At 45.8% G+C, this 27,899-nt stretch overlaps 1 protein-coding gene and 1 non-coding gene across 21 annotated transcripts in view; both read right to left on the bottom strand.

Annotated features, from left to right (window-relative positions):
- The window catches only part of Fnbp1 (formin binding protein 1), a 117,323-nt gene that overhangs the window by 7,079 nt on the left and 82,345 nt on the right, over nt 1-27,899 (bottom strand). For 3 of the 20 annotated variants that reach the window (XM_020158959.2, XM_020158967.2, XM_020158958.2), the window contains exons 7-13: nt 21,087-21,215; nt 19,870-20,016; nt 14,679-14,876; nt 13,576-13,758; nt 10,355-10,438; nt 6,866-6,880; nt 2,392-2,501 (exon numbers count right to left, since the gene is read on the bottom strand). In XM_020158959.2, the coding sequence (XP_020014548.2) occupies nt 2,392-2,501; nt 6,866-6,880; nt 10,355-10,438; nt 13,576-13,758; nt 14,679-14,876; nt 19,870-20,016; nt 21,087-21,215 (866 nt within the window). The remainder of the gene's footprint in view (nt 1-2,391; nt 2,502-6,865; nt 6,881-10,354; nt 10,439-13,575; nt 13,759-14,678; nt 14,877-19,869; nt 20,017-21,086; nt 21,216-27,899) is intronic. The other 17 variants (XM_020158961.2, XM_020158969.2, XM_074053000.1 and 14 more) reach the window with 10 other exon arrangements.
- On the bottom strand, nt 839-912 carry Trnaa-ggc (transfer RNA alanine (anticodon GGC)). Its single transcript has one exon. It is a non-coding gene; the product is annotated as a tRNA-Ala (tRNA).

Below are 27,899 nucleotides of genomic sequence, written 5' to 3'. Positions count from 1 at the left end.
CTCAAAAAAACTCATCACACACACACAAAAAGAATCCAACTTTAGCGACCACCAGCAAAAGAAAATCCAAACCAATTGAACAATATACACCAACAAATCAAAAGCTATACCTTGAGTCATGCTAACAGGCAGAGGACTGCCACACATCCACGCCGCCTTTCTACCTGCCTGCTTCTTCCTGGACCCAGCCCCTTTGCCTTGTTCTACTTCCTTGCTTTTCTCCCATGACAGGATTTACTTTGTATCATGCTTACTGCTTTCAATCTGCCACCAGAACAGTGGCTCGCAGTGTTACTTTTTTTTTTTTTTATTCATATGTGCATACAATGCTTGGGTCATTTCTTCGCAGTGTTACTTTTTTAACTTCGTATATCCCAAGTCAGCAGTCCCTGGCACACAGGATGCCAACAGATACTTGTTAAATGAGCAAGTGTCCTCATATAAATCATATGATGTCCTGCACACAGGGCCTTCTCTACTTCCTGGCCTCTGCCCCAGTGACTGCCCCACTGCTCAGCCAGTTCCCCCAAGGTTATAAGGCTTCCTTGACTTTACTTCCTCTCTTCCCTGTGTCTCTTGATCAATCTCTCCAAAAGTCTATTGACTTCTTTGACCTTTATAAGAAACAAACTTTTGGATTGTTCATCCTTTCTGTTGAATTATTGTATATTTTTCAACCTGATTTGAACTGTTCTCTCTCTCTCTTTCTCTCCCTCTCTCTTGATGGGACAGGTTTGAACTCAGGACTTCATACTTGCAAAGCCACACTCCAGTCTGTGCTTTCTTCATTATTTCCTATCTGTTTTTTGTTGTTATTGTTTTCTTTCTTCTTTTTTTTTGGTGGTACTGGGGTTTGAACTCAGAGCCTCATGCTTGCCAGGCAGGCGCTCTTACCACTTGAGCCACTCTACCAGCCCCCTCTCTCCTAGTTTTGATGAGTTTAGTTAGCTGTTCTTTTACAAACTTCTGGAGAAGCTCATTGGCTCAGGTCTCTTGGTGACATACATTGAAAGCTGCAGATTTCTTTGTCTGAGCCTGCCTTTAATGTCACCCCAGAAGCTGCTGTTCTGTGTCTACTCCACCACCAACTGTGGTTCTTCTTTGGTCTATGATTGCTTAGAGCCAGGTTTCCATTCGCAATGCCTCAAGTGACACCTGCCCTTTGGTGTTTGTTGAGATGTATTTCACGAAACCAGGGTGTGCTCAGTTCTTGGAAAAGTCTGATGTGGCCTTACACAGATGCATATCCTATTGCTGTTAGGTACATATTAGGTGAGCTTTACTAACTGTGTCATTCCAGTCCTCTGCACTGACTTTCTCTGTGTGTGGTGTGTGTGTGTGGGGTGTGTGTGTGTGATATGTGTAGTGTGTGTGTGGTGTGTGTGTGATATGTGTGGTGTGTGTGATATGTGTAGTGTGTGTGTGTGTGTGTGTGTGGTGTGTGTGATGTGTGTGTATGTGTGTGTGAGAGTTGAGACTGGTCTTGCTATATAGCCCAGGCTGACGTTGAACTTTACATCTCCTCCATTCTTTCACTTTTAACCTTTTGTAGATCGCATGCAAGTGGACTCTTCATTTTTTTTTCTTGGTCTATCGCTTAACTAATCTGTTTACATGCAACACACCAGTTCACTGTATTTTACAAACACATTTGAACAAGGCCCTGGGTTCCCTCACCAGCCACAAGAGAAGAAAACAAACCTTGGAATAAATGAATGATTCAGCTAATTCACTCAGTGATAACATATAGCTGAGTGCTTTTCCAATCAGGATCACACCCCTAATTGATGGGACAGCACTGCTGTTATTACTGTGGGAAGGGAAGGCAGGCACAAGTGAGAAGAGACAGCTCTGGCCAGGGGCGCTTGGGGTAGGGCGCCTGCCTAGCATGTTCAAGGCCCTGGGTTCGAACCCCACACTGAAGTGGGGAAAAGAACTCAGCACCCCGGGCACCCACAGTGGGAGGCTGGTACAGAATCTTCTGTGCGGTTGGTGGTGTGCACGCCATGATGCAAGATCATCCAAATACTTACTAAGAAGAGAAGACCTGAGAACCTGCAGGAAGCTGGCCTTTACCTGTGCTCACGTGCAAAGACAAGCAGATATCAATCCCAGATTTAGGAACCGGCAAGGGAGAGGGCGGGAAGCGTGGTACTGCCCTTCATCTGTGCCAACCCCCCACCTAGTCACCCCTGACAAAAGAAATAGCCAGATGTATTTTGCTCCCCAACTCCAAGGAGAACCTGTTTGTGAAAGAGAATCACTGACGTAATAAAGCAACCCAGTAGCCCATGACAAGGCGCGCGGGCGTCACCCCTCTAAATCTACCAGGGGTCTCCGGCCTTTCCACCTGAACCAAAATTTCTTAATAAGTCAGATCGATCACTCTACCTCTGGTCCATCTCCTTCTGAATCTCTTTATTTAGCTCATCGACTTTCTGTTGGAGCTTTTTCCTCCGTTGTTCAGGTGGAAGGTTGCTGAAGTCCTCAGGCGTGGAACCCTGCAGATGCAGATGTAAGTGAGAAGCCAGAAAGCCCCACGCTCCTCCTCGGAAGGCGCCCCTCAGCCAAGCCTGCAGACTCCCGCCGGGGAGGCAGATGCCTGCAGATGGCTTCCCAAAACGCACGCAGCTTGCCCATCCACCAAACCGAGATGCGAGATCACTGCATGCCGAGCACACAGGTCCCACAACCACCATGTGCTGCACGTACGCAGCCTACCTCGGCCTACAAACGTGCCGAGCGAGAGCTACAGGAAGGAGAGAGGGAGAGAAATACTCCTGACTCCAGTGAGAACCCCTGAATAACATATTTACAGACAGATTCATCCATTTCCGCCCACGGCCCCTCTGCCTGCTGCAACACTGAGGCTTTAAGGAAGTTTATGTTCCCTTAATATAAACCAGTGATAACCCCGGGATCTGCTTCACGTCTAAGCCGTTGCATTTTTCCTAGTCTGAGCACTCCTTCCTGTCTCTTCTCGCAAGGCCAAGTTTCCAGCCCTGTGAAGTGACAGATGGGCTGTTGTCTTCCTCAGGGAATGTGGGTGAATGGACATTCAAAAACTGTCATCCCTCCCTCCTCCCACTCATGCACTCCTCCCTCCACTGCCTCTGAAAGTCGGCTTGCTTCTTTTTGTCCCTGTAGGGGAGTTCAGAGAGATGCCTTCCCACACCTCAAAAATCAATCCCCAGCTAGGTGCCAGTGGCTCATGCCTGTAATCCTAGCTACTTGGGAGGCTGAGATCAGTAGGATTGTGATTTGAGGCTAGCCAGGGCAAATAGTTCTTGAAACCCCATCTCCAAAATAACCAGAGCAGCCAGCCTAGGCAAATGGTTCCTAAGACCCTATCTTGAAAACACCCAACAAAAAAGGGATGGCAGAGTGGTAGGGCACCTGCCTACCAAGTGTGAGGTCCTGAGTTCAACCCCCAGTTCCACACCTCTAAAATAAAATAAAAAATAACCAGTGCAAAATGGACTGGAGGTGTGGCTCAAGCAGCAGAGTGCCTGCTTTGCAAAGCACCAAGCCCTGAGTTCAAACCCCAGTCTCACAAAAGAAAAAAAAGACTCTCTACAGCAAGGGAAATGGGCCTCTGTTGTTTTTACTGTGTCCTAAGTGGATTTCCATATCTTGATTCCCTTTCTAGAACCACTGCTGCCTCTCCTCTGGCACAAGCCTTAGGTGGAAAAAGTTCCCAGGTTTGGGTGCTTGCTTCCTTTTTAGAAAGCAGTGGCTAAACTGGTATCGGGTGCTTTTTCTGACACGATGGCTGTTTTCAGAAAGAAAGAGAAACATAGTCAACTAACCAAGGACAAGCCAGGGAGTTTAGAGAGAGGGATTTAACATGAAAAACCTCAATTTTTTTCAAACAAGGATGAGGCTGGCTTGGAGTGGGGGAGGGGAGCGGGACTGGGGTAATTCAATTCCCAGAATCCAGCTGGATTTGCCAAGCCACTCACAAGGGGACTTGTGACCCAAGCTCCCAGGCTGATTAGGATAAAATGCTGGGCTGCTGGGGGGAGCGAGTGACTCAGCAGACAGTGCCACAAAGGCCACACAGAGACCTTTCGCTAACGTGCTCTAAGGCTCACCGGAAAGACACCCAGGTGGCTGGTGTCCCCGTGCTGTGTGGGAGCGGGAAGGGAGAAGATGTGAGTGAAAGCTAGATGAGGTCGCCTTGGGCCTGCACAGAAATAAGGCCATGTGTTCTTTTGCACAGTCCATGGTGTCACAATCTTAGAAACCAGTATTATTTGCCTTTGGATCCATTAAACCCAAGCACTGAGCTTGGAAGACTATACTCTGTGCTCGTGCTCCGAGTCCTCAAAGCAGGCCAGAGTGTCTTCTAGAGTGGACATTCTAGGTTTCTTAGAGCTGGAATGCAGCAAAAACACAGGATCACCCAGGCTGCTCACAAGGCAGGAAATGTCCTCAGTAGCCAGTGTGCATTCTGTTGTTTGCTGGCCTCGTTCTCTGCTGAGTCCCGTGGAAATTTCTGCAGGGATGGCAGAGGGAAGAGGCTTACGGTCACACTGTCCAGTGCAGCCGCGTGTGGCTACTGGGCACTTAATGTGAGCTGAGTTCTTAAAATGTTTGTGGGGCAGATGTGAGACGTGCAGGTGTAGAAACGGCAGCCAAGACTCCAGAAAGGACAGTGCGGGTCAGCTATCAAAACCCAGATTGTGAAATAAAAAGCCTATCTCTAATGACAAGTAGAATCTAACTGACCACTTAGGTCTTTTCAGTAGACACCCGAGCTTCCGTGTCATGGTTTAAAAACAAATTCCTGTAACTGCTCCCCTAACATTGGACACGCAGGCCAGCAGCTCCTTGCAGACTGACTCACGGAAACTTGGGAATCATGGAAGCGCCTTAGAATGCCACTCCATTCAGTGAGCCTGTGGAGCCAGAACGCCTTTGAACAACACTCTGACCTGTGATTCATTTTGCCACAAGGGGATTTTTATTGCTGGCTGTGAGTCAGTGGAGATTTCTCTGACATCTTTGGAGTGGCCTGGTTTATTGGGTCATGACACACAGGTAGGTCTCCTTTTATACAGTAGTGGAACCTGATGCTCCTAGGCAAGCCCTCCCAAGGGACATGGCCCCATGTGAAACTGTCCCTGGACATTTTTGGTTTTGTACCTAGGCCATGTCTGTACAACACTGCATGTCTTTATTGGCTTTAAAGACATGGCATAGACTGACAGCTCAGTACCAAGCTGGTAAAATGATTTGTATTTCAAATGGAAAAAGTGCCTTAAAATGTCACCTTTCACTGTTGGTGTCCAGCCAAACAGCAGATAAAGGCTAAGAAGGAAACCCTGGCATCTGAGAAGCTCCAATTCCCACATCCATACTGCTCACCAATGGGCTCGTTTAAGCATACAGACCTTTCCTTGTCAGAGAGACCTTGATCAGCATTCTTGGGATTTTATTTATTGCTAGTCTGAGAAGTGTTTAATGAAATTTCCTTCCTTCCTCCCTTCCTTCCTTCTTCCCTTCCTTCCCACCCTCCCTCCCTCCCTCCTTCTTTTCCTCCTTCTTTCCTGGTAGTACCGGGGTTTGAACTCAGGGCCTCAAACTTGCTATGCAGGTGCTCTACCACTTGAGCCACTCCCCTCTTCCTTTCTGCTTTTCAGATAGGATCTTGTTACTTTTGTCCGGGCTGGCTCAGATTGCAATCCTCCTAACTCCTCCTCCTGAGTGGCTGTGATTAACAGCATGTACCACCCTGCTCAGCTTGTTTTGTTTTTGGAGATGGGGTCTTGCTCATTTTTTGAGATAGGTTTTTGCCTGGTCTGGCCTTGGACCACATCCTCTTACCTCTACCTCCCAAGTAGCTGGGATTACAGCTATGACTCAAAATACACAATTTCTTTACCGTTGGGTCAGGTGCCAAATTCAGAGTTGGGTTGGGACAAGGCTGTATAACCACATATGTGTACATATGTGCACACATACTAACGCATGTATGCACATATGTGTACATATGTGCACACATACTAACACATGTACTTATGCACACACACTAACGCATGTGCAAGTGTCCCATGTTGTCAGCATAGTATTGTAAGGGCCACTGTTATTCCTGAATTACCGTTAACACTGTCCACTATTTCAGGACATTCTCAGCTATTGTGTATGAGAAGATTGTGCAACTTCTCCCATCACTGGACATAGTTACGGTTACGGTGGTTAGGAGTTTCCTCTGATAAATTTAACGATTAGTCTGACTACTTCTACTGCAATACAATGAGGTAGAAACAAGATGGCACACTGAAGTGAAAAAGGCTTAGGGTTTTCCACTGTCCATAAAACCATCTTGTGGGCTCCTGCATCAGCTATGCACCAGGCACACATCTATCTTTGCAGCACCTGGAAGCTTCCATGGTTTTCCCTCCTCCCCGGTTGCCTCAAACCTGAGCAATCACTGCACGGTGTCACTGTGTGTGACTCCGCCAGGTTCCCAGCCTTTTCCATCTGCTTCTATGGCTCCCAAGAGGAGTGTCTTCTAACCAGTCAAGTTCACTTTTAATTAAATGATCCAATAAGTACTCCCTGATTTTTAATATTTCTGTTTATATTTCTATAGACAGTTTATCAACATTAGTCATCCTCTTAAAGCCCCCATATTAAAGAGAACCAAGTCATGGGTTAAATGTTAATTTTCTTAGCCACCTGAAAAGATTAAGACCGTCACTATCAGATCTAAGCACCTGATAAATGCCAGCGGAAGCACCCACCAGAGAAACACAGGTGAACGGTTAATTTTGAAGCTAGTTTGCGCATGGCACAGCACCACAAAACACACACCACAAGCCTGATTAGACTCAGGACATGCATGGGTCATTGTGCTTACCAGCTTGAGAGAAAGCTTCATGTGAATATTGAAGAAGTAACGGGGAGGGAAAGAGAGAGGGAGAAAGAGAAAAAAACACATCAGAAGGGAGGAACTCCGTGGTTCCATGGCACCAACATGACACATGGATTTACCCGCCGATGTGGGGAATGACCTGCAGCAGATCTGTGCGAGCTCACAGGAAGGGCTGATTGCTTGAGGTGACTTGCTTGGCTGCCTTGGTGGCAGAGCAAAGAAGACAAAAGCATGTCACAGGAGTTTCTGTTACCACTGTGTATTGGTCACCCCAGCCTGGATGCAAATGAAAGTAAGCTTGCAACGGGTGCGGAGCAATGATGATGAAGAAAAATAATCACCTGCCTTGCTTCCCTGAGTTTCCCCCAGAATGTTTTACACAGACTGAAAATTTTTCAACACCAGTCACTTCCATTATGTATGATATTTTTATCTTAAGGAACTCTAATATGCATGAAAAAACCCTGGCAGTTTTTTGAGGGTGTGTGTTTGAAACAGGCTCACCATGTGGCCCAGGCCAGCCCTCAACTCTTCTGTTTGTTTGTTTGCTTTTTTCCCCTTTTGAAGGTGTTGGGGTTTGAACTCAGGGCTTCGTGCTTGCTAACCAGGTGCTCTATCGCCTGAGCCACTCCTCCAGCTCTTTTTGCTCTGGTTGTTTTGGAGATAGGGTCTTGCTTTTTGCCCAAGCTACCCTGGACTGTGATCTTCCTAGTTTCACTCTTCCTGCCATCACTGGGATTAGAGGAGTGTGCCATTACACCCAGCTTTTTTCCATTGAGATAAGGGTCTCATGAACTTTTTTGCCAGTGGTTGGCTGGGAACTGTTATCCTCCCGATCTTAGCCTAATACCTTTGGATGACTGGTGCACATCACTGCGCCCAACTAATTAGAGATGCGGTCTTGTGAACTATCTGCTTGGGCTGGCCTCGAACCTTGATCCTCTAGAGCTCAGCCTCCCTAGGAGCTAGGATTACAGGCATGAGCCACCAGCTCCTGGCTATGGCCTTCAACTCTTAAAACCTCCTGCCTCAGTCTCTCGAGTGCTGGGATTACAGGCGTGAAACACTCCCAGTGAACCTTGGCATTTCTTAAAAACCATTAAGACAAACTCTTAAATTGGTGAGTGAGTAACCAAGGACTGGAAGCTGTTGAGACATGACTGCAGGAGTCAGAAGGGCTCTGGCGCCAGGCTGGAGGCAGAGGGGTGTGGCTCTCTCCCGCCTGCACGCTGGAGGCCACCTCCTGTGCGGTGAGGGCATCCTCTGAAGCTTGCTATTGAACTCAAGCCCTGTGCACAGGGTCCTTGCAGCATGTGGAAAATGATTAGGAATTGCCACTCTTGAAAGCTACCTTTAGGAAACAGGCAGCCAACTGTCTCTCTACCAAGAGGCTCCAGGCCGTGGATTACCTGGTAATTACCAAGCCACAACAGCTGCATCCTGCCGGGCCCGGGTACCAGGACGGCATAGCAATGGCTGGATTCCAAACACATTGGAAGACACCGCAGAAGTAGAACAAGAAACGTGGTTCTGCCCTGAAGGTGAGACTTGCTCTCGGGCTACACAGCAGCATTTTGAGAGTTTGGAGTGTGATATTCACTTATATGTATATATTGGGGGACAAAATACCAAAGGAAGTGCCCTTTGATTTTAAATTGGGTGGGTGGCTGGGTTAAAACTCCTTAACCAGATTAAAAAATTTTAATTCTTAACATTGACACTTCTTTGTAAGTAGGCAATAACCTTTCAAAGAAATTGTTCCTATGAGGGAAAAAAGCGATTTTAAATAGGAAGGAAACAGCAAGGTAACTTTTGAAAGCAAAGGTGTACACAGGCACATTTGTGTGCTCCAACCTAGGCAGCGGACGTGAACTCTGAGCCTCCTGCGAGCTTCAGCACAGATCGACCCATCACAAGTTGAGTTTGTCGTACAGACAGACAACATTCAAGGTGCAGGGCACCACGCTCCCCGGTACCTTCCCCACAAAGCACACCAGCAAATACAGATCGTGTCTGGCATTGTGGACTAACACTGCTAACTCAAAGAGCCACCTGGACTGTTTGTTCTCTACTCCACTGCTTCTCTTCCTTGAAATGATAAGAATTTGTTTCTTATGTGTTCCAAAACCAAATTTCTAACATCAAAACTATAGCATAGTTCACTTCAAAGAAAATGCACATCATTAGGATTAAACCTAAATCCCAATAGAAATAGGAAATACTGACCCTTCAAATTCAATTTCCTCAAGTGGATAGAGACAGGTCACTTGTAAAAAGTGCCATCATGGTGTACAAAATGCTTTTTACAATTAGAAATCAGTTTTGGGGGGTTTATTTTGTTTTTCTTTTTTCTTTTCTTTTTTTTTTTTGAGGTACCGGGGTTTGAATTCAGGGCCTCATGCTTGCTAGGCAGGTGATCTACCACCAGAGCAATACCCCCAGCCCTTTTTTTTTGCTTTAGTTATTTTTCAGGTAGAGTCTCACGTTTTTGTCCAGGGCTTGCCTTGGACTGTGGCCCTCCTACCTATGCTTCCCACATATCTGGGATCACAGATATGTACCACCAGGCCCTGCTCATTGATTGAGATGAGGTCTCGATAACTTTTTGGCCGGGCTGGCTTCGAACTGTGATCCTCCCTATCTCCACCTCCCGAGTGCGCCGGTTTTTCACCTTAAGTTGTAAGGCAGCCAATCAGATCACTGAGTATTAGAAAGCAAACCTCTGCTAGGAGAATCACCAGTGCATGGCTAGACACAGGAAGAAGCTGTCGGGTTCAGGCGACAATTAAAGAGGTTTGGGAGCCACAAGCGTCAATAACACATGAGGGACAAAGCCAGCGTGTCCATGCGTTATTGGACAGTCACAGGTACTAACCTCGAGTGCAAAGAAAGGGGACGGTGAAAATAAGTGGCTAAGCACGTATTCTGAAGTGGAATGGAGCGCTGCTCTGTTTGGTGGGGTTCACTGTTGTTCTCAGGCGCTAAGGCCTGTGGATCCACTTGTCACCAATGTGGGCGTGGAACCCTCCCACATCCCACCACCATCTGCAAAAGCGTCACTGCCTGTGACTGCGCCTTGCAGCTGTGTTTTATGGGTAGAGTTCTGCCATAAAACGCTCAGTGACATCTCAGATGGCAGTCACAATCCCTTTAAAGATTTTACCAGAACCAGAATGGAAAGGGAGGGAAAACCAAGAAACCTGGTTCACTGATGTTGTTAGGACGTGTGATGCTTTTAGGGAACTTGCTTTCTTTTTTCATGCAAGTTTTTTGGACAAAGTAGCCACCGAATTTACATATTTACAGAGTTGAACTCCCCTCCCTGCTCCCGCCCCCGAGGTCCTGTTCCCTCCACTGGGAACTTCGTTGCATGGGGTGGAAGCATTGCGGCTGCACTGAGTCCCCAGTCTTGGCGCTGTCAATGGGTTAGTGGCTGTGCCGTGACTGTATGACCTGCATCACAGGGAAACTTACAACATAGTCCCTAGCCTCAAAGGCATACGTGGGTTTCCCTATCGTCCTCTTCATGAGTTCTTTGTGAAAACAGAAAGACTGAGTCTGCCAATAACCAGCGAGAGAATAAGATAAAATAAGTACAATTAAAGTGACCGTGAGATTGAAACATCTGACACACATCTGGAATGCATTTCCAAAGTATTCTCATCAACCTGATGGTGTTTTCCATATAATTAACTCTAAAATGTGGGAGAAATATGCTTCTAGAAGGCCAGAAAAGGAAACTTTCATTTCCAACAATGAACTTACACTTGCTAGATTGCAAACTAAAGACATACTATCTCATTTCCATTTTCTTTGACTTATGCAATGATGAAAAAATAAAGGCCTGAGCTACACCAATCTTTAAAGAAGATCTCTTACAAACAATATCTCATCTTGTTTAATTATTCACAAACAAAACCAGTTATGCTAAGAAACATCTGCAGGCTCTCCTCTGATGACTGGAATCTGAACCTGAGAGCTGCAACGCAGGGTGAATTAGAAGACGGACCACAGTTACACTTGTTATTCTCCTAGGATACTTTACAACTCCATTATCTTTGGCCTGACAGTCTCAAGTTAAAAAGTAGAATGAATGAAATGATAACAATGATGAATCATTTTAGTCATGGAGCATGGGAAATACACACCTTCTGTGTTGAGACTGTGTTAAAGTCAGATCTTTTTCCCCAAATTTTATATTTAAATTTGTGGGTTTTTTTTTTTTTTATGGAAACTTCTTAGTATTTCCTTTTTCTTTGCTTCTTCCTCTCTCTCTCTTTCTCTTCCTCTTCTTCTCTTACCTTCTTCCTAGAGAAAAGAACCTCAAATCTGACCCTAAGAACAGATTGACCAAAAATGAAAGAAGCAAAAGTATTTCTCTCTTTCTTTTTAAAAAGGAATTTGCTGAGCACAGATATGAGGAGTAAGAAACAAAACTCGTTTTGCTGATTATGGTTAAAAAGTCACCAGTTCCTTCTTTCAATTTTCATTTGTTTGTAAGTATTCTATTCTTTCTAGCCATCTTCCTCTCACCTGCATTGAATACTGACATCCTTGGGTTCTGACTAAGCACTTAGAACATCAGGGACACATCCAGTGGCCCACAGACTGCATGATGCTGAGGGAAGCAGGGACCAGAGACAAACAAACACTAAACCACTGTGAATGTAACACGCTTCACCATGAGAGTTGAAGACAGATGCAGATGTACTTATTAGAAATAATACATGGATAATTGGCAAAGGCTTTGGAGTTGCAGTGATGTGTAAAACTTTACAGTTTTTAGCCCTGGTCACAGACTGGAAACTGTTTGATGCACAGTGAGTGGAATTCTAAAAGCCTGCAGAGTCGAGCCAGGTTCCTCAGCTAGTCCTAACAGTAGAGCTTGCACATCCATCATTCATTCCTTAAGCTATGCTCTGCCTTCTGACAGTGGCTCTCTTGACATCTTTAGAAAATTAATTTTCTAATTTTTAATCTGCTATTGCTGAGTAGCCTTCAAACAAGCTCATTTCCCCAACTGAAGTCTTTGTATAAAACTTGTTATCCTCATGACTGCACAGAAGGAAATGTTGATTTAGACTCATTAATAGGTAACAAGCCAGTTATCAATTGTGTGTGTGTGTGTGTGTGTATTTGCAACCTTTTTTGCCTAGAATACTTTTTGTAGACGCAAAGGAACGTGATTGGGAAGTTAGCAGTTACTGCTACCATTCTCCTCGTGTAACTGATTCTGAATCTGAGGCCACCCTCATCTAGTTGGTTATGGTTCACACTCTCTTCTTGGAAAAACAGCACTTAGTTTACAACTAACATGTGGCTTCTTTTTCAAGAAGTGGCCCAAGTACCAGTTGCCTGCGGATCCCCAGAGAAGGGATCCAGTTCCAATTTTTCTATAAGCCAAACTGGTATCACGGTCGATTCCTTCAGACTTGACCAAGTGACTTAGGCACTTGGAAGGCTTAAAAACAGTCACAGAGGGAAGGGGAGAGTAATGACCAATCATTGTATGCACATATGAATAAAGGAAATTAAAAAAAAAAAACCTGGAGGTCATGGACTCTCAAATTCCATGACAGACTCTCTGGCTTTAAATCCTGGCTCCACATTTTCCTATTTTATGCCTCAATTTCCTTAATATGAAAATATTGGTACACAGGCTTCACAGGGGGTCTGAAAAGAAGCAAGTGAGAATTCAGAACAGAATCTAACAAAACAAGGCCTTGATAAGTGGCAGGGTTATTGCTGTCACATCCTTTAAAGAGAATTATAGGTCGTGTGTCCCTTACAGGAAATGCCTGGGACCAGAAGTATTTTGGACTTCTGGTTTTGGAATATTTGCATATACTTAATGAGATATTTGGGGGAGGGGACCCAAGTTTAACCATGAAATTCACTTATGGTCCATTTACATTGTATACACATATAGGCTGAAGGTGATTTTCTGTAATGTTTTCAGTGTACTTGTGGTTGTTTTGGGTGCTGGGGATGGAACCCAGGCCTCGGGCATGTTAGGTCAGTGCTCACCACTGAGCCGTCCTCCCAGGCCGCCATGGATGGGTGCTGATTACAATCTATCAGATGTGGGGAGGTGTGGAATTTTCCATCTGTGTGTCCTGTCAGTGCTCAAAATGTTTTGGATTTTGGAGCATTTGCGTTTCTGATTTTTGGACAGCCTGTGCTGTGTTAAGTGGTGTGTTGTCACCATGTCGTGATTTCACTAAAATAACTTAAGGCACTTCCCTTTCAAGCTCAGGGAGGAGCACTACGTTAATTACGCTCTGTTTCCATGATTACTAAGCAAGCATTTTCTGGTTCTAAGGTTACTTCCAATTCCTCATCTCACATGTCGTTAGTTTTAGAAACCGAATCTGAGTTTCCTTTTTTTGGCGAAACCAAGGTGAAAAACTAATGACTTGAGGTGCTTGAAAGGGGAAGTGAGGAAAAGTCCTAAAACATATCAAAGACAAAAACAACCTCAGGGCTGGCTGGTGTTCTTTTTCCTTCTGTCCATCCATCCATCCTTCATCTTCCCTCTTTCTCTTCTTTCTAGCTATACTGAATCCTAGGTTCCTTTTCTTTTTTTTTTTTAATGTTATGGGAAAACACAATGGATTCATTCACAAACAAAATCAGTTATGCAGCACGAACCATGCAACAGTGCACGAGAGACAGGATTCCGGAGCAGAACTTACCCCACGCTTTAGGCTCCTGAAGCAGTGGATTTTGGGTTTGGAGGTCATGAACTCGTTGAAGCGATGGGAGAGGGGTTCCTTTTGCTGCTTGGGAGACTGGGGGCCGTTGGGAACAGTAGAGGGTGAGGCAGAGGCAGGGGGAGGAGGGGGAGGCTGATGGGGGGATGTTAAAAGGGACATAAGCTATGTGTAAGAGATGGAGCAGTGACAGCAAAATCAGAAACAAGAAGACACAAAACAAAAATAAGCATCAAACAATATTTGAAATCCAAAGCAAGTAAAAACACAAACCATTAAATATTTAGGCCATGGTCCAAAAGAAAGTATGTGAACAGGTGAAATGAGAAGGGGACAAGAGGGAGAGGGTTAGTAAGTAAGGCGACAGAGGAGCGAGAAGTGTGTGACACGCAGCTCATGCAGATGGTCCATGCAAGACGCAGCTCTTGGTAGTTATTCTATGACCAGTTTAAGCCGGAAGGGTAAAAATACTTCTCCACCACCTAAACTAACAGCGCTTGATAGGAGAAAAGGAAAGACCTTCGATGCCAAGGGTGTGAAAACAGTGAGACAGTATTTGGAATGAAGCATTCAGTCATTCTAAGGTTAAAGCAGTAATGTCGCCTTGATCCTATTTTGTGTCGTCAGGTTAACACAGCATGCTATGAAAGGAAAATGGAAAAGGTTCGTGGATACACGTGTTAACATGAGGTCAGAACCACGCCATTCACCCATGATCACAAGGTCAATTAGACGTGCTGACAATGGTTATGGAAGTGTCACGCTGTACCCCTCTCCCAACTGAGCTACCCAGTCTAGAAGGACCGGGGTGACAGGGAAGAAAGGGCAGCAAGGTCAGTAATCTGTTAGTGTGGTGACACAGTAGGAGGGAGAATGTAATTGAACAAGACAGAGGGCCATGGCGAGGGCACCACCACCATAAAAAATGCTGTTTAAGATAAAATAGCACGCTAGTTTGTTTTGTTTTGTTTTTCTCCCTACAGAAACTATGGGTTTATGATCTTAGTTTTAAAAAGACTAAAGACCAGATCAAAATGTCTGCACTTTATCAAACTCATTTTGCACTGGGTCCAAACCATCAGTACCTTATTTTTTTTGATGAACGGCCATAGCTTTCCTTTGGACTTGCCACCGAATTTGAGCTCAGGTTTGCCGTCTCCTCTGGAGTTTGAAAGGCTGTTTTCTGACACGGTACGCTTCATTGGCTGGGTGTAATCCTCAAATTCAATGTCGCCTGGGGGTTCAAATCCTGACTTATAAGCTTCTATCACCAGCTGTGAATCCTGAAATCAAACCCACAGACACACAGATACATCAGGGAATACAGAATCTCATACAGATGATATTCTAGAAAAATTAGACTGATAACAGACTTTTGGCTAGCCACAGATTCATCACTAGAAAGAGTAATTAATTCCTAAAGCTCTATCTGTATCTGAGAGTTAAAGATACTTTCAAGGAAAATTTTTCCACATTTAGAGAAAGAAGTGTTAGTCAAAAACTAAATGTTAAAAACAGAGAAATTGCCAGGTGCTAGTGGCTCACGCCTGTAATCCTGGCTACTTGGGAGGCAGAGCTCAGGAGGATCCCTGTTCTCAAGACCCTATCTTGAAAAAACCCATCACAAAAAAGGACTGGTGGAGTGACTCAAGGTGTAGGTCCTGAGTTCAAACCTCAGTATCGCAAACAAAACAAAACAAAAAACCCCAGAGAACACAATAGACCTGATCACAGAATTCCCTAGAAAAAAGTTATAACACAAATACCTGGCTCCTATTAGAAGGGTTTTTTGTCTTTTTTGGTGGGACTAGGGTTTGAACTCAGAAGCTCACACTTGCAAAGCAGGTGCCCTATCACCTCTAGTACATTTTGCTCTGCTTTTTTGGAGATGGGGGTCTCACAAACTACTTTCCCAGGCTGGCCTTGGAGCAAGATCCTCTCGATCTTAGCCTCCTGAGCAGTTAAAGTTACAGGTGTGAGCCACTGGCACCAGCCGTCAGAAGTTCTTAAAGCAATCAGCATGCATGAAGTCAGAGCAAAAGGCAACAGCTCTCTAATGCTGTGCAGCCTGTGGTTCAAAGAAGTTACTGTACAGCTTAATTTCCTTCATGGATCTATTTGTTCATGGTCTCTCTTCCGTTTCTCTCTACTGTACTCTGAGGACATGGGTGGTGCTGGGGATGATGGCCATGGTTGCTGGCTGGTCAATGAGCCAGTGTAGGCTCTACGGCAGGCAGTCTGTAGGAACTTGGGAGTCCACACCTTCTCCCGGAACCCAGAGGCAAGTGGTAGAAACAAATGCATAAGGAACTCACAGCCACCATGGCTGTGGTGTTGTATATACATAGGCAAACGGACCGACAGACAGACAGCTACCGCATGTGACTTTTAATAGCAGTCTAAGCCCTATTTTCAAATACTCCTGGGAAAGACAGCTTCGACAACTCCAGACTCTCAAGACAAGATGGCATTTTCATTAGCCAGAGTTAGTGTCGTCAGTGCTTGACTTGAAGCTGGCCACAGACTCCCCAACGGTCTTCCAACAGGAACAAAAACAGGCCAGAGGGTAACAGGCTTCACTGCCCAGCCTTTTCTACACCTCCAAATGTCACTTTAAAGCCATGACCATGGGCCATTCTCCATATTCTGCTCTCTGGAAGGTAGATGTGATGGATGGAGCTCCAGGTGCCACACTGGACCTGAATTTGGAGGTCACATCATGGTAAGCAGGGTAATTCTCTTATTACATTTACATAGTCACTCAATCACTGTCAAGTCTTGCTGAAATGGAACTTCCTGCTAAGACTTCCCCACCCCACGCAGGCACTTCCTGTCACCCTCCCCTTTATCTTTTCCAAATGCTCAATGCCTTTCCAACTCTAAATCACATTCTTGCTTGTTCTATCATCACCCGTCTCCTGCATCAGAGCAGGGTGAGTGAGAGATTCACGGATGTGCTAGAAACGGTGCTTATTCTAGAAAGAAACTGAACCAGATTTGGGGTTAAAGTGCATAGGCCTGAGCACCGGATACCACATTCACCATGTCACCTGGGCTACACCGTGACTGTGACCACTCTCCTGGTTGGGTCGTGGTGAGGAGAAAAGACCTGGAAAGAGGCAGATGTTCAGTAAACACTCAGAGAAACATTTTACAAAACTACTGTCTCCTTGGCTCAAAATGAAATTTACAAAAAGGACACAAACAACAGCAATTAAACAGGAACAGGCAGAAATCAAGAGGATGGATGAATGAAAAGGAAAATAAAAACACCCAAGATCATGGCTCAATATGACTGGCTCCGTGAAGAATGGAATCTGAAGAAGCAGATGGACTTGGAAAACACCTCTAAAACAGAAGAGTGTTCTCGAAGATGCAGGGGATGTGAAAGGGGAGGGTTAAGAAAGATAAAGGGTTAAGAAAGATAAAGCCTTTATGTTCTCAAAGAAGAAGCAAAAAAAAAAAAAAAACTCGCAAAAAAATTTTTGACACAAGAGAGCCATGTGGACATCTGGAGAGAGTGAGACAGAGGCCTGCCTGGGCTTTCAAGGAATCACCTTGAAGGTCATGGGAGCCAGAGCACTGGGGAGAATGGAGGACAGGTGATGTCACAGAGATGAGGGGCGCCAGGGCGAACTTGGGCTTTGCAGCCGGGTGACTTGGGCTTTTCTTCTGTGTGCAATGACATCCTGGCTGGATCTGAGCACAGGCAGGACACAAGCTGACTTGTGTTATTTTGAGTTTTGGTGCTGGGGCTGGAACCCAGGGTATGTGCAAGCTCGGTGTGAGCTCTACCACTGAGATGCACCCCGCTGCTGGCTCACTTTTAAAAGACCTCTCTGACCCTGAGGTCTCTGTGTGTTCAGGGCATTCTGAGAGGGACAGTGGGGAGTCTGGTTAGACAGCACAAGAGTGGTCCTTCTCCTTTTGCATAACGATGGTGCCTTGGAACAGGGCAGGGGCTGCAGAGGTGGTGGGAGCTGGCTGGGCTCCGAATGCAACAGAATAGGTGATAAATTGATAGGGTGTGAGAAAAAGGGAGCCATCAGGGCAACTGCAAGGTGTGCACTGGAAGGACAGAACACCATGGAGGAGGCTCTGAGGACTAGGGGAGGGGCGGATGGGTGAGGAAGGCCAGGCTCCGTTTTGGGTGTGTTAACGTTTAAGTTATTTACCAGTCCCCAGAGGAGAAGCCACTGGCAGGTGAGCAGGTGAACCTGCAGTGCGGGGTGGAGGTCCAGGCAGCAAATGCACAATTTATACTCAGTACTGAGACAGGAGTTTACGCTCCAAGAGTCTAGGGATCACTTAAAGGAGTGAATGTGGGGAGCAGAGAGGTCCAAGTCTCCATCGTGGAGGGCCCTGCAGTGAAGTGGCAGGAAGAAGCTCCCAGGAAGCCCCAAGTGGGAGCTTCCTGGGAGCCCCGGGAAGGAGGGGCAGGGAGGGGGTGCCATCTGTTCACATAAGATGAAAGATTGAGCAACATGAAGATGAGAGAACTCTGCAACACAGTGGCAAATGAGGCTTCCATAACAGGAGGAAAATCCTACAAATCTAGATGGCTCCCAATTTCCCAGATAAAACTGACAAAAGGAACAGTGCTGGGGCACACTCTGGGCAACCTTAAAGTTTTAAGGAAAAAGAGTTTCCCTCCTCCTGGAAAATTAAAATCAGGCTGTCTTAGATTTTAATCAGTGCCAGAAGTCCATGAAGCCGAGTCACGACTCACAGGGTGAATTTCCTTCTGAAGGCATAATTTACAAACCCCACCATCACACTTCCCCTCAACACAATTTATTGGTGCCTATTAAACTGTTAAACAGGGGGATCAGAGGAAGTCCCACTGACATGAATTTTTTTCTAAGCTGCTTAAAACAGATACAGAGCCTAGCATGGTGACTCACGCCTGTAATCCTAGCTACTTGGAAAACAAAGATGGAGAGGCCAGTGACATTCACAAGACCCCATATCGATAGCTGGATGACATGCACCTGCCATCCCAGCTATGTGGGAAACAAAAACAGGAGGATCGCAGTCCAGGCCAGCCTGGGCATAAAAGGAGACCCGATTTGAAAAACAAGGAAGGCAGAAAGGGCACAGATAGTTGAGCACATGCCTAGCAAGCACAAGGCCCTGACTTTAAACCCCAGTGCTGCCCTGCACCCCCTTCCCCCCCAAAAAAAGTGAAAAAGCAATCCAAACAGGTGACACTGGTCATTGATCAGGTTTTTAGTCAAGGACAGTTTTGCCTCTTGGAGGACATTTGGCAATGCCTGGAGATGCTTTCTCTGTTTTGCAGTATCAGGGCTTGAACTCAGGGCCTCATGCTTTCTTAGGTAGGCATTCACTTAAAACACTTCACCAGCCTTTTTTTTGTGATGGGTTTTTTTGAGATGGGGTCTCGCAGAACTATTGCTCAGGGCTAGCTTTGACCCGTGATCCTTCTGATCTCTGCCTCCTGAGTAGCTAGGATTACAGGGGTGAGCCACCAGTGCCTGGCTATGGAGATCTTCTCAACTGGGGGATGAGATAGTGTCCAGTGACACACATCCTACACGGTGCAGGACAGCCCCACAGTAAACCATCTAAACCAAAAGAAACCGTGCCTTGGAGGAAACAAAGGCTTTGCTTTTTCCAGAAGTCAATCAGGACTCAAGTCAGGGAGTTAGCTCACCAACTGACAAAAAAACACATCCATTTAATTCTGTAACATCTCAGACAATTTAATGTGTAAATGTGTATTCCACAAAAGGAATTAGGAATTGGCTCATGTTTGTACTCCCAGATATTTGCGAGGTGGTGAGAGGGAGAATGGTGGCTCAAGGCCAGCCAGGCAAAAAGTTTGAGATCCCATTTAACCAACAAGTGGGGTATAGTAATGCACACTTTTAATCCCAGCTACACTGAAGGCATACATAGGAGGATCATGGTCTAAGGCTAGTTGGCCTGGCAGAACTGTGAGACACCCTCTGAAAAATAACTAAAGCAAGAAAGAGCTGAGGGCATGGCTCAAGCGGTAGAACGCCTGCCTAGGAAGCATGAGGTCCTCAGTTCAAACCCTAGTACTGTCAAGAAAAGAATTAGAGTTACATGGAACTAGATCTAAAACGCCGAGAGCTTCATAAAGGAGTTCTCAGTGGTGTCACTGCTACGGAAAAGTTCAGAGATCACGGAAAATACCCCCAGCATGGGGTGACTGAAGGAGGCTACCCTGCAAGGGGTGGAAGAGTGCACCCCAAACACCGCCCCGTGAATGAAGCCACGCCCAGCACTCACGCTTTTCTGATCGATGGATTCGGCGGCCTTCACTATGCCGTCCAGGCACTTGCCCACGATGGGGATCACCTGCCGGTCCACCTCAGCGTACGTCCTCATGGACTCTCCCAGACGCAGGACCCTCCTCTCCTCCATCTCCTGGATTTTCTGCAAAGTCCATGCACAAAGAATATGGCTGCCTCCCACTCAAGGAAGGTGTTCGCTGGCGACACTGTGGCCTCTGCCGAGTTCTCTAGGAGGGAAAGGTCCAGCCAGAGCCACCACGGGCTGATTGTACCTTGTACCACTGGACTAACCTGCTGCATCCACACTTTACCTACTGTGAATATGACTTCAGGATCATATTCTGTGCTCTCGCGTCTCAGAAGCTGCTGCTCAAACGCGTCCTCGCCTGGGCTCCAGCCCAATTTCAGTGAGACCCCATCCCTGTCACTTCATCACCCACACATTCAGGACTCACTTTAGACGTTTCCGCCACCACAATCTGCTGCTGTCCCTAAAGCATTTTGCAACTGTCTCAGTGCAATGCAGGTGGAGATAAACAGACTGACTCCAAAAGCAAAGTGATTGTTGGTTTGGTTTTTCTTTCCTACAACTGAATTTCAAGTCACAACTCCAGATGGGAGAACATGTGTGTGTCTTCTCTCACAAGGAAGGACATCCCTTCCTTCCTCCCTCCCTCCTTCCTTTCTTCCTTCCCCTTTTTCCTCCCTTCTTCCCTCCCTCCCTCCCTTTGGGGATGGAAGCCAGGGCCTCATGCATGCTAGGCAAGCACTCCACTGCTGAGCTGCACCCCAGCCCCCCCATACCATTTTGACAATTTAAAGTGGCCAAAAGAAAACAATCCAAAGGACAGAACTGTCAATTGGTTCAACTCCACAGCTGTATGAATGCTGCTTTGTCTACTAAGGTTAGGTTGGCATTTTTTTGTAGCTACAATGTCCTTGTAAGAAGGGGAGCAGCAATCCAAGAGTAACAGTTGTAAGACTGGATCACACATGCACACACTGCAAGCACAAGCCAAGGAAGTCCGAAAGGCCATCGAGACGGACATTGTATTTCCTTCTTATTGCTCGTCAGTGCTTGACCCAGACACCTTAAACACTGCTGTGGAAGTCTGGCACTGCTCACTTAGAAACCAGGCCTGGCCACATGGTCCAGAAGCAGTGTGGTTCTTCGCAAAGCAAAGCTGCAGTGCGGAGACCCAGGCGGCTTACCTGGAAGATGCCGGGGATGTGTGTGTGGTAGTACTCATGCTGTTCCTGGTTGAACTTCTGCAGGGTGTTGGAATAGTCTGCCTTGCTGTCCTCTGCCATCTGGTGACGGATCTGGGCTTGCTGCCGGGCCTAGGGCAAAAGCGAGAACCTCCTGTTTACACGTGACAGTGACAGAGAAAGGCCTAGAACCCACGCTGGGGCTGGATCACCTCACCTGCACTGCACTTAGCAGCATTTTTTTCAAAAGTCCGTCTTGAATTTGAGTTCACTTCAGGTAAGGAATGTGTGCTTGCCGCAAGCTCACAGCTCTGTGTCTTAACGTGGCTTATACTTTCTACTTTGGTAAGTGACTGTGGCCAGTTACAAATTCATGCTGCCTGCATGGCTGCTGTGGGAACCTCGCCTCATATATTTATATACACACAGTAATTTGTATATATGCTTGTATTTTGTAGGAGGGGAGGGAGAATCTATACATTTTATTTTATTCTATTTTTTTTTTTTTGGTGAGACTGGCGTTTGAACTCAGGGCTTTGGACTGGCAAAGCTGGTGCTCTACTGCTTGAGCCACACCTCTAGTCCATTTTGCTCTGGTTATTTTGGAGATGGGGAGCTTGCAAACTAGTGGCCCATGCTGGCCTCAAACCTCAAGCCTCCCAATCGCAGCCTCCCATGGGCACGAGCTGCTGGTGCCTAGTTACTTCACACATTTTAAAATTCAGTTCCTAGTGAGGTTGCATATGAATGCTTGCTCAGAGTGGCCCTTCCTAAAACCCTGCACTGTATTTATTTTTAGTGTATATTTTAAAGAAGCAATACGCATGGTACATTTTTTGTGCTTTTTAATGTTTTTTTGGGGGGTGCTAGTTTGTGTTTTACTGTATTGCTTTTCTCCTAAAAAATCAATTACAAGACTTATAAATTTGAGGCAGGCATAGTGTCATGTGCCTGTGCCTCCAGCTACTTGGGAGGTTGATCACTTCAGCCATCAGTTCAAGGCCAGTCTGGGTAATACAGTGGGATCCCGTCTCAAAAAAAATTATAAATTTGTTTCTCTCTTCTAATTCATATTTTGGTTAATCACATACCTTAAAAATGGAAGCAAGTTTTGCCAAGCTGCAGAATCAATCTGGGGGTGGGGTGCTGGGGATGGGACCCATGACCTTGAGCAGGTAAGTTCTACTCCAGGCCCAGGACAGAGTTCAAAGCTCAAAGGAGACCGTCTCTGTACTCTAGAGATTGTTGCACTATTAATCCACCTTAGCACATATGAATAATAATAAAAAAAAATCCACCTTAGACACACGTTGCCCTTTAGAGGTCACGTGGAACCATCATCTATGACGCTAACACAAGCTGAGGTCCACACAGCATCAAAACCACCCCCTGCCACACAAAGACACGGCCATGTCCCTGGGTGACTCGGCAAGCTCACGACCCCAAGCCAAAACACAACAGGAATAGGGCTATGTTCCAGCAAACCACACAGCTTCTTATTTGTTCACCTGTTCTCCTGCACCAGTGTTTCAGAAAAATGAAGACCTTAGAGTGGAAGCCAGCGAGAACGCACAGAGGGAGGACAGAAGAAATGCTGAGGTCATTGTCCCCCTTCCTTGTCGTGTGGGTTTTTATCATCTCCACATTCTTCACTGGTTTCCGGCCGTGGACCTGAGGGTTTAACCTGATTCTCGCTTCCGCCACTCATTTTGGGCTATGCATGTTGGGGAAAGTCAAGGTGGTGGCTCAGAGTTGCTTCCTGTATTTTCTTCCCTGTTCCAGCATTAGCACTTCCCAGTGAAGGTACCAGTATCAATAATCCCAAACACATCCTTATTGCCGGAGGGTTTTTGGTTTCTTAAGGCCCCTAGATAGCTCGGTGCCATTTCATCCACTTCTCACATAACTGTGGTTTATTTTACCTGCCACGCTCTTCCTCTTTGCTGCTGGCCGGTTAACTCCCTTCCTGACCATATGTTCTGGCTTCTGCTTCCCACTGTGCCCACTAGTACATATATGAACTGAGTCCCCGAAATGTTAATCCCCAGCTACCCTCAAAATTCCGCCAGTCTCCAGTACCCTCCTGTTAGAATAACAGCTTTCCCTCCTGCGAGCAATCCATCTGTTCCTCCAATGTGGCCAGGACAAAAACCCCTTTAACTCTTTCAAGTACCTTTGGTTTCGTTGTTCATCATTTTGCTATGATTATTTAACATAAAAAACCAAGGAAATTCCCACCTAGACCTCAAATTTCTAAAACATTCTGTTTCATTTCCACACCGCCCTCAGGAAGGCTCACAAAAGTCCACGGGGGAGGGGGGACCGCCTCATCTCTCATGTAAATAACAGAAAGAACATGAGGGTTTCCATATTTATTTTGGAGAAATGACTCTCCCTCAGGGAACTTTTTTCTTTTTTCTTAGCATGTGTTAATTGCACCTGATGGTTCCATACTGCACTTTAAAAAATAGCTTCAGTACTGAACCAGAGGTTAAAGCTCCACCGTGCTTAATACATGTACACACTGAGGAACCCCCACGTGTGCAAACACGTGCACACACAGGCGCTTCCTGACATGAATCTACTCATGGCATCCGTGGAGTATTTTACTCCTGAGAGCCGAACGGAGCTCTTCCGGCACCACTCGGAGGCCACGAGGCTGTGATCCTTCTCTCGCCGGCTCCCGGAATTCCTAATAATGGCTTAGCTTGACTCTGTAACTGCCTTTGGCAGTTTATTAACTGGTGATAACTTCAGGATATGCTTTGCCCAGTTCCACAGAGCAATCCTGAAAACAACTCAGGACGGCAAGATGTGAGCTGTAGAAGCAGGCAGGTAAGGAAGGCCATGCCAGCGTGATCCAGCCTGGGCCGCTGGCCGAGTAAAGAAAAGAAACCGGACAACGCACGTGCGGTGGACAGGTCTACCTTCCACGTTAGCCCTCTGGGAGTTTCTTCTCGAATGCAAATGCCTGGACATAAGGTGGCAAAGCCTATGTATTTCTCCGGGCTGGCTTCTCCCTCTCACCCGGAGGCCAAGGAAGCACTCAAGGAAGCAAAACACCGAGTGGCACATTCTGCAGAGCGGGCAGGAAGTCAGGACTGTCTTTTTCTCAGTCCAGCACGCAGCTGCTTTGAATTAGTACCCACGTCTGCAGCTCAGGCCTAGGAACGTGCTGTGGTTCTGCCCGGTTTCCCTAAGGAAAAGCCACTTTTGTTTAGTAAGCTGTTAAGTTTACCATGGAGTTTAAGATCTTTTTCTGAAAGGAGTGCTCAGTTAGTAACTCATGACTGCAAATATATTTTAAAAAAATATCTCTATGAGTCTTTTCAAAAACTTATCTGGAGTAGCTATGAGGTAACTGTGTTTAGAGCATGTCTCCTGATATCTGAGACTAATGAAGATTTTAAGCATCACCAGTTCTCCTCTCCTTGTAAGTTGGTCTAAAAATAGCGTCTGTTATCTCAAAGAGGTCCAGCATTTCCACTTCCAGGAGAGGAGAGGCTGCATCTTATGGCAGCTCGCTGCAGGGCACAAAGACATCCAGAGGATTGGATGTTGTGTTTTTTTAAAAAATGAGTCAATCTGAGAATTTACAGGTAACAGTCTAAAAAAATCCAAAAGGCCCACAGTTGACTGAAGCCATACGTCATAGATGTCTTTGAATAAGATTTAGATCAGTGTCGTTGTTGGTCAGAACTTACAGTTGGGAATTTCTTTGAGAACCCCCCAGGAATCTCCCCAAACACACCCAAAAGGCCAAGTCTGCTGGGTGCTTCTGTCCAGTCCCTGCCGCCATCCTTAGGGAAGCAAAGCTGTTCTGCAGAAAAGGCCAGAGGTGCCACCTTTGCCACAGATACTGAAGCCCAGCCTGGTGTGTTCAGAGACTCACCAGTTCAAAGACAGAAATACTGTGATCCATGGAGTTAGTGCATTTTAGCAACAATAAGTAGCTACTTCCTGTCTAGCTCAAAATGACTTTTTCCCTAAGTATTTCAAAAGATGAGAAGAGACTAACAGCACTGGTGAGTGGTCATAGGATTGCCAGGGACACAGGCACACCAAGAAATTTGCTGTCACATGGGGAGCAAGACAGGCTGCTTATCTGCGCCACGCATCATTTTCTCATGACTGATTCTGGCTTTTGAGCTTTTTTTTTTGGTGGGGCGTGGGACTGGGTTTGAACTCAGGGCTTTACACTTGCAAAGCAGGCGCTCTACCACTTGAGCCACACCTCCACTCCATCCCAAGTAGTCTGGATTGCAGGCACAAGCCACTGCACCTGACACTTTTGAGCTTTTAACCAAGTTGGCAAATGTGGACTGGCTCCATTTACATATGGGCTGAATTTAAAAATGATGAGATGTATTAATTGTTTGAACATGGCCCCAGACCTGTCAGAATTGTGTACATTGCTGCTCCCTAAATGATAAACAATTTCAGGTGGCAGAGTTCACAGCTTTTGGAAAGTCACTTTTTTTTCTTTGTTAAAAGAATGGAACAAATTATAAAGGGTCATCTTTTATTACCAACGTCAGGAGAAAGCAACAAGGGCCTCTAACAATTACAGCCTTGGGCTGTAGCCCAAGCAACAGCCGGTGTTCCCTGGGGTGGTGGCCATCTCAGCACATCACTTCATCATTGTCCTAGGAAGGGGTCACTTGTGTGTTAAAATGGAAGGAAGGGGGCTCTGGCTTTTACTCCCCCGCCTCTAAGGTTGCATTATTTTGCACGCACAGAGGATGCTTGGGATTCTCACGGAGCAATGGGCATCCTGCAGCCCCTCCGCAGGCCTGGCTGACAGCCCAAGGCCAGCCAGGTGGAAGCACGGCAGGGATCTGGGCACTTAGCATGGGTTTCCACCCTCCCTACACTGCCTGAGCCACCACCTAGCTGGTGCTGATAAAATTAGCTTACTCACTTAGCAGCCTGGGTTAGCTGGCCACCTTCCTCCACATTCACTTCTTATTTTTCTCCTGGTCAAAAGAAAATCTGTTTGCTGTAAATAATTCAAACTTAGAGTTTTCTTTTTCTTTTTTCAGCAGTACTAGGAGTTTGAACTCAGGCCCTTGCCCTTGCTAGGCAGGTACTCTACTGCTTGAGCCAGTCCCCCCAGTCTTTTCTGCTTTAGTTAGTTTTCAAACAGGGTCTCACACCCCGAGGACAACAATCCTCCCACCTAAGGCCTTCTGCAATGCTGGGACCACTGGTGAGTGCCAACACACGTGACTTATTTGTTGAGATGGGATCTTGCTAACTTTTTTTGCTTGGGTTGGCCTTGGACTGTGATCCTCCCTAGTAGCTGGGATTACAGACATGCACCACAAGCTGGGATTACAGCCCTCAAACTTACATTTTATATAGTTGAGAAAGTAAAAATTCCTGCATGTTCTATGTTCTGACAATCAGTCAAGTGGCCTGAGCGTTCACGGTTACCAGGTCAGTGAGAAGCAGTACAGGCGAGGGAGAGCCCACTGGACATAAATAAGAGGACGATAACTAGTAGGATATTCATAAAAATAGGATATTACCTATTTTATAGTACTGTTAGATCAGAAAACTATGAACATACAGCGAGTCCCTGAGTTAGTAATGCTAGTAACACCCTGGTGGGTAACACTAGGTTTTGTGAGAATTCACCAATGATCAGGAGTCACCCAAACTGATTGTACCCCAGTTTTTGACCCAGCAAGTCCACTTCAGGGATTTTATCCTAATGCAGTAATTTCAAATGTTCACAAAAGGTACTTATCATAGTGTTTATTATTTATAAGAGCTAATAAATGGCTCACGCCTATAATCCTAGCTACTCAGGAGGCAGAGATCAGGAGGATCACGATTTGAGGGCCGTCTGGGCAAATAGTTCATGAGACCCTATTTCAAAAAATGCTCAACACAAACAGGGAAGGTGGAGTGGCTCACGTGGTAGAGCACCTGCCTAGCAAGCATGAGGTCCTGAGTTCAAACCCCAGTACCACCAAAAAAATTAATAATAATAATGATGTGAAAGAATATTTAATGATAAAAAGTGAAAGCTACATGTCATTTTTGCTTCAAACCAGTACTTAACGGCATAACTGCATTCTTGTAAAAATAAAAATGCATAATCACTGATTAAGGAATATTTTATTTTGCCAAAAAAAAAGGAGTAAAAGAGATAAAATCTAATGCTGAATGTCAAAAACAGTGAAAGACTGGAGAGGAAGGGCTTACTTTTGAGGTCAAGTTTAAAAGCAAAGCTCTGAGAAGCTAATGTAGTGGGAAGAACACTGACAAAGGCGGATGAAGGAGGCCTTTGTGCAGGCAGGGTTGTCGTATGATAAATGGCATTGTTGAAGCTTTCCAGAAAACTGCTGCATCCTAGAATCCATCTTCAAGTTCAAGACTAAGAATGTCTTTAAAAATTCCTATTCAGACAGTGCTGGGAGTTTTTGTTGGAGCCATCCAGGCCAGGGGCTTGCCAAAACAATGAGTCTGTCTTTGATAAATTATGAAGGCAGCTCAAATACAAAACAGAGAAGAACTTCAAACTCAGTTAACCAAAGAAATGTGCCTGAAATATTCCAGCAATTTCCTGACTTTTTTCTTTAAACAATCTCACAGCCTTCTAGCCCCAGGACCGCTGGTTACTTTGGTGCATGGTCACTGAAACAGAAGGAGAGGGCAGAGAGATAGCAAATGAGACCCATCTCAATCCACACGCCATTCACTTGCTAAACAGTGCTAAGAAAAGGCCTCTGTCTCCCTCTACCCCAGTTGCCTAATTTGAAGAGTAGAGTAGAAATATCTATTTACTCAGTGTGAGTAAATGTCTGC

Source organism: Castor canadensis, chromosome 13, assembly GCF_047511655.1.
Source record: "Castor canadensis chromosome 13, mCasCan1.hap1v2, whole genome shotgun sequence".
NCBI classification, from domain to species: Eukaryota; Metazoa; Chordata; class Mammalia; order Rodentia; family Castoridae; genus Castor; species Castor canadensis.
The sequence above is the reverse complement of the archived record's forward strand: the minus strand, read 5'-3'. Positions and strand labels throughout refer to the sequence as shown.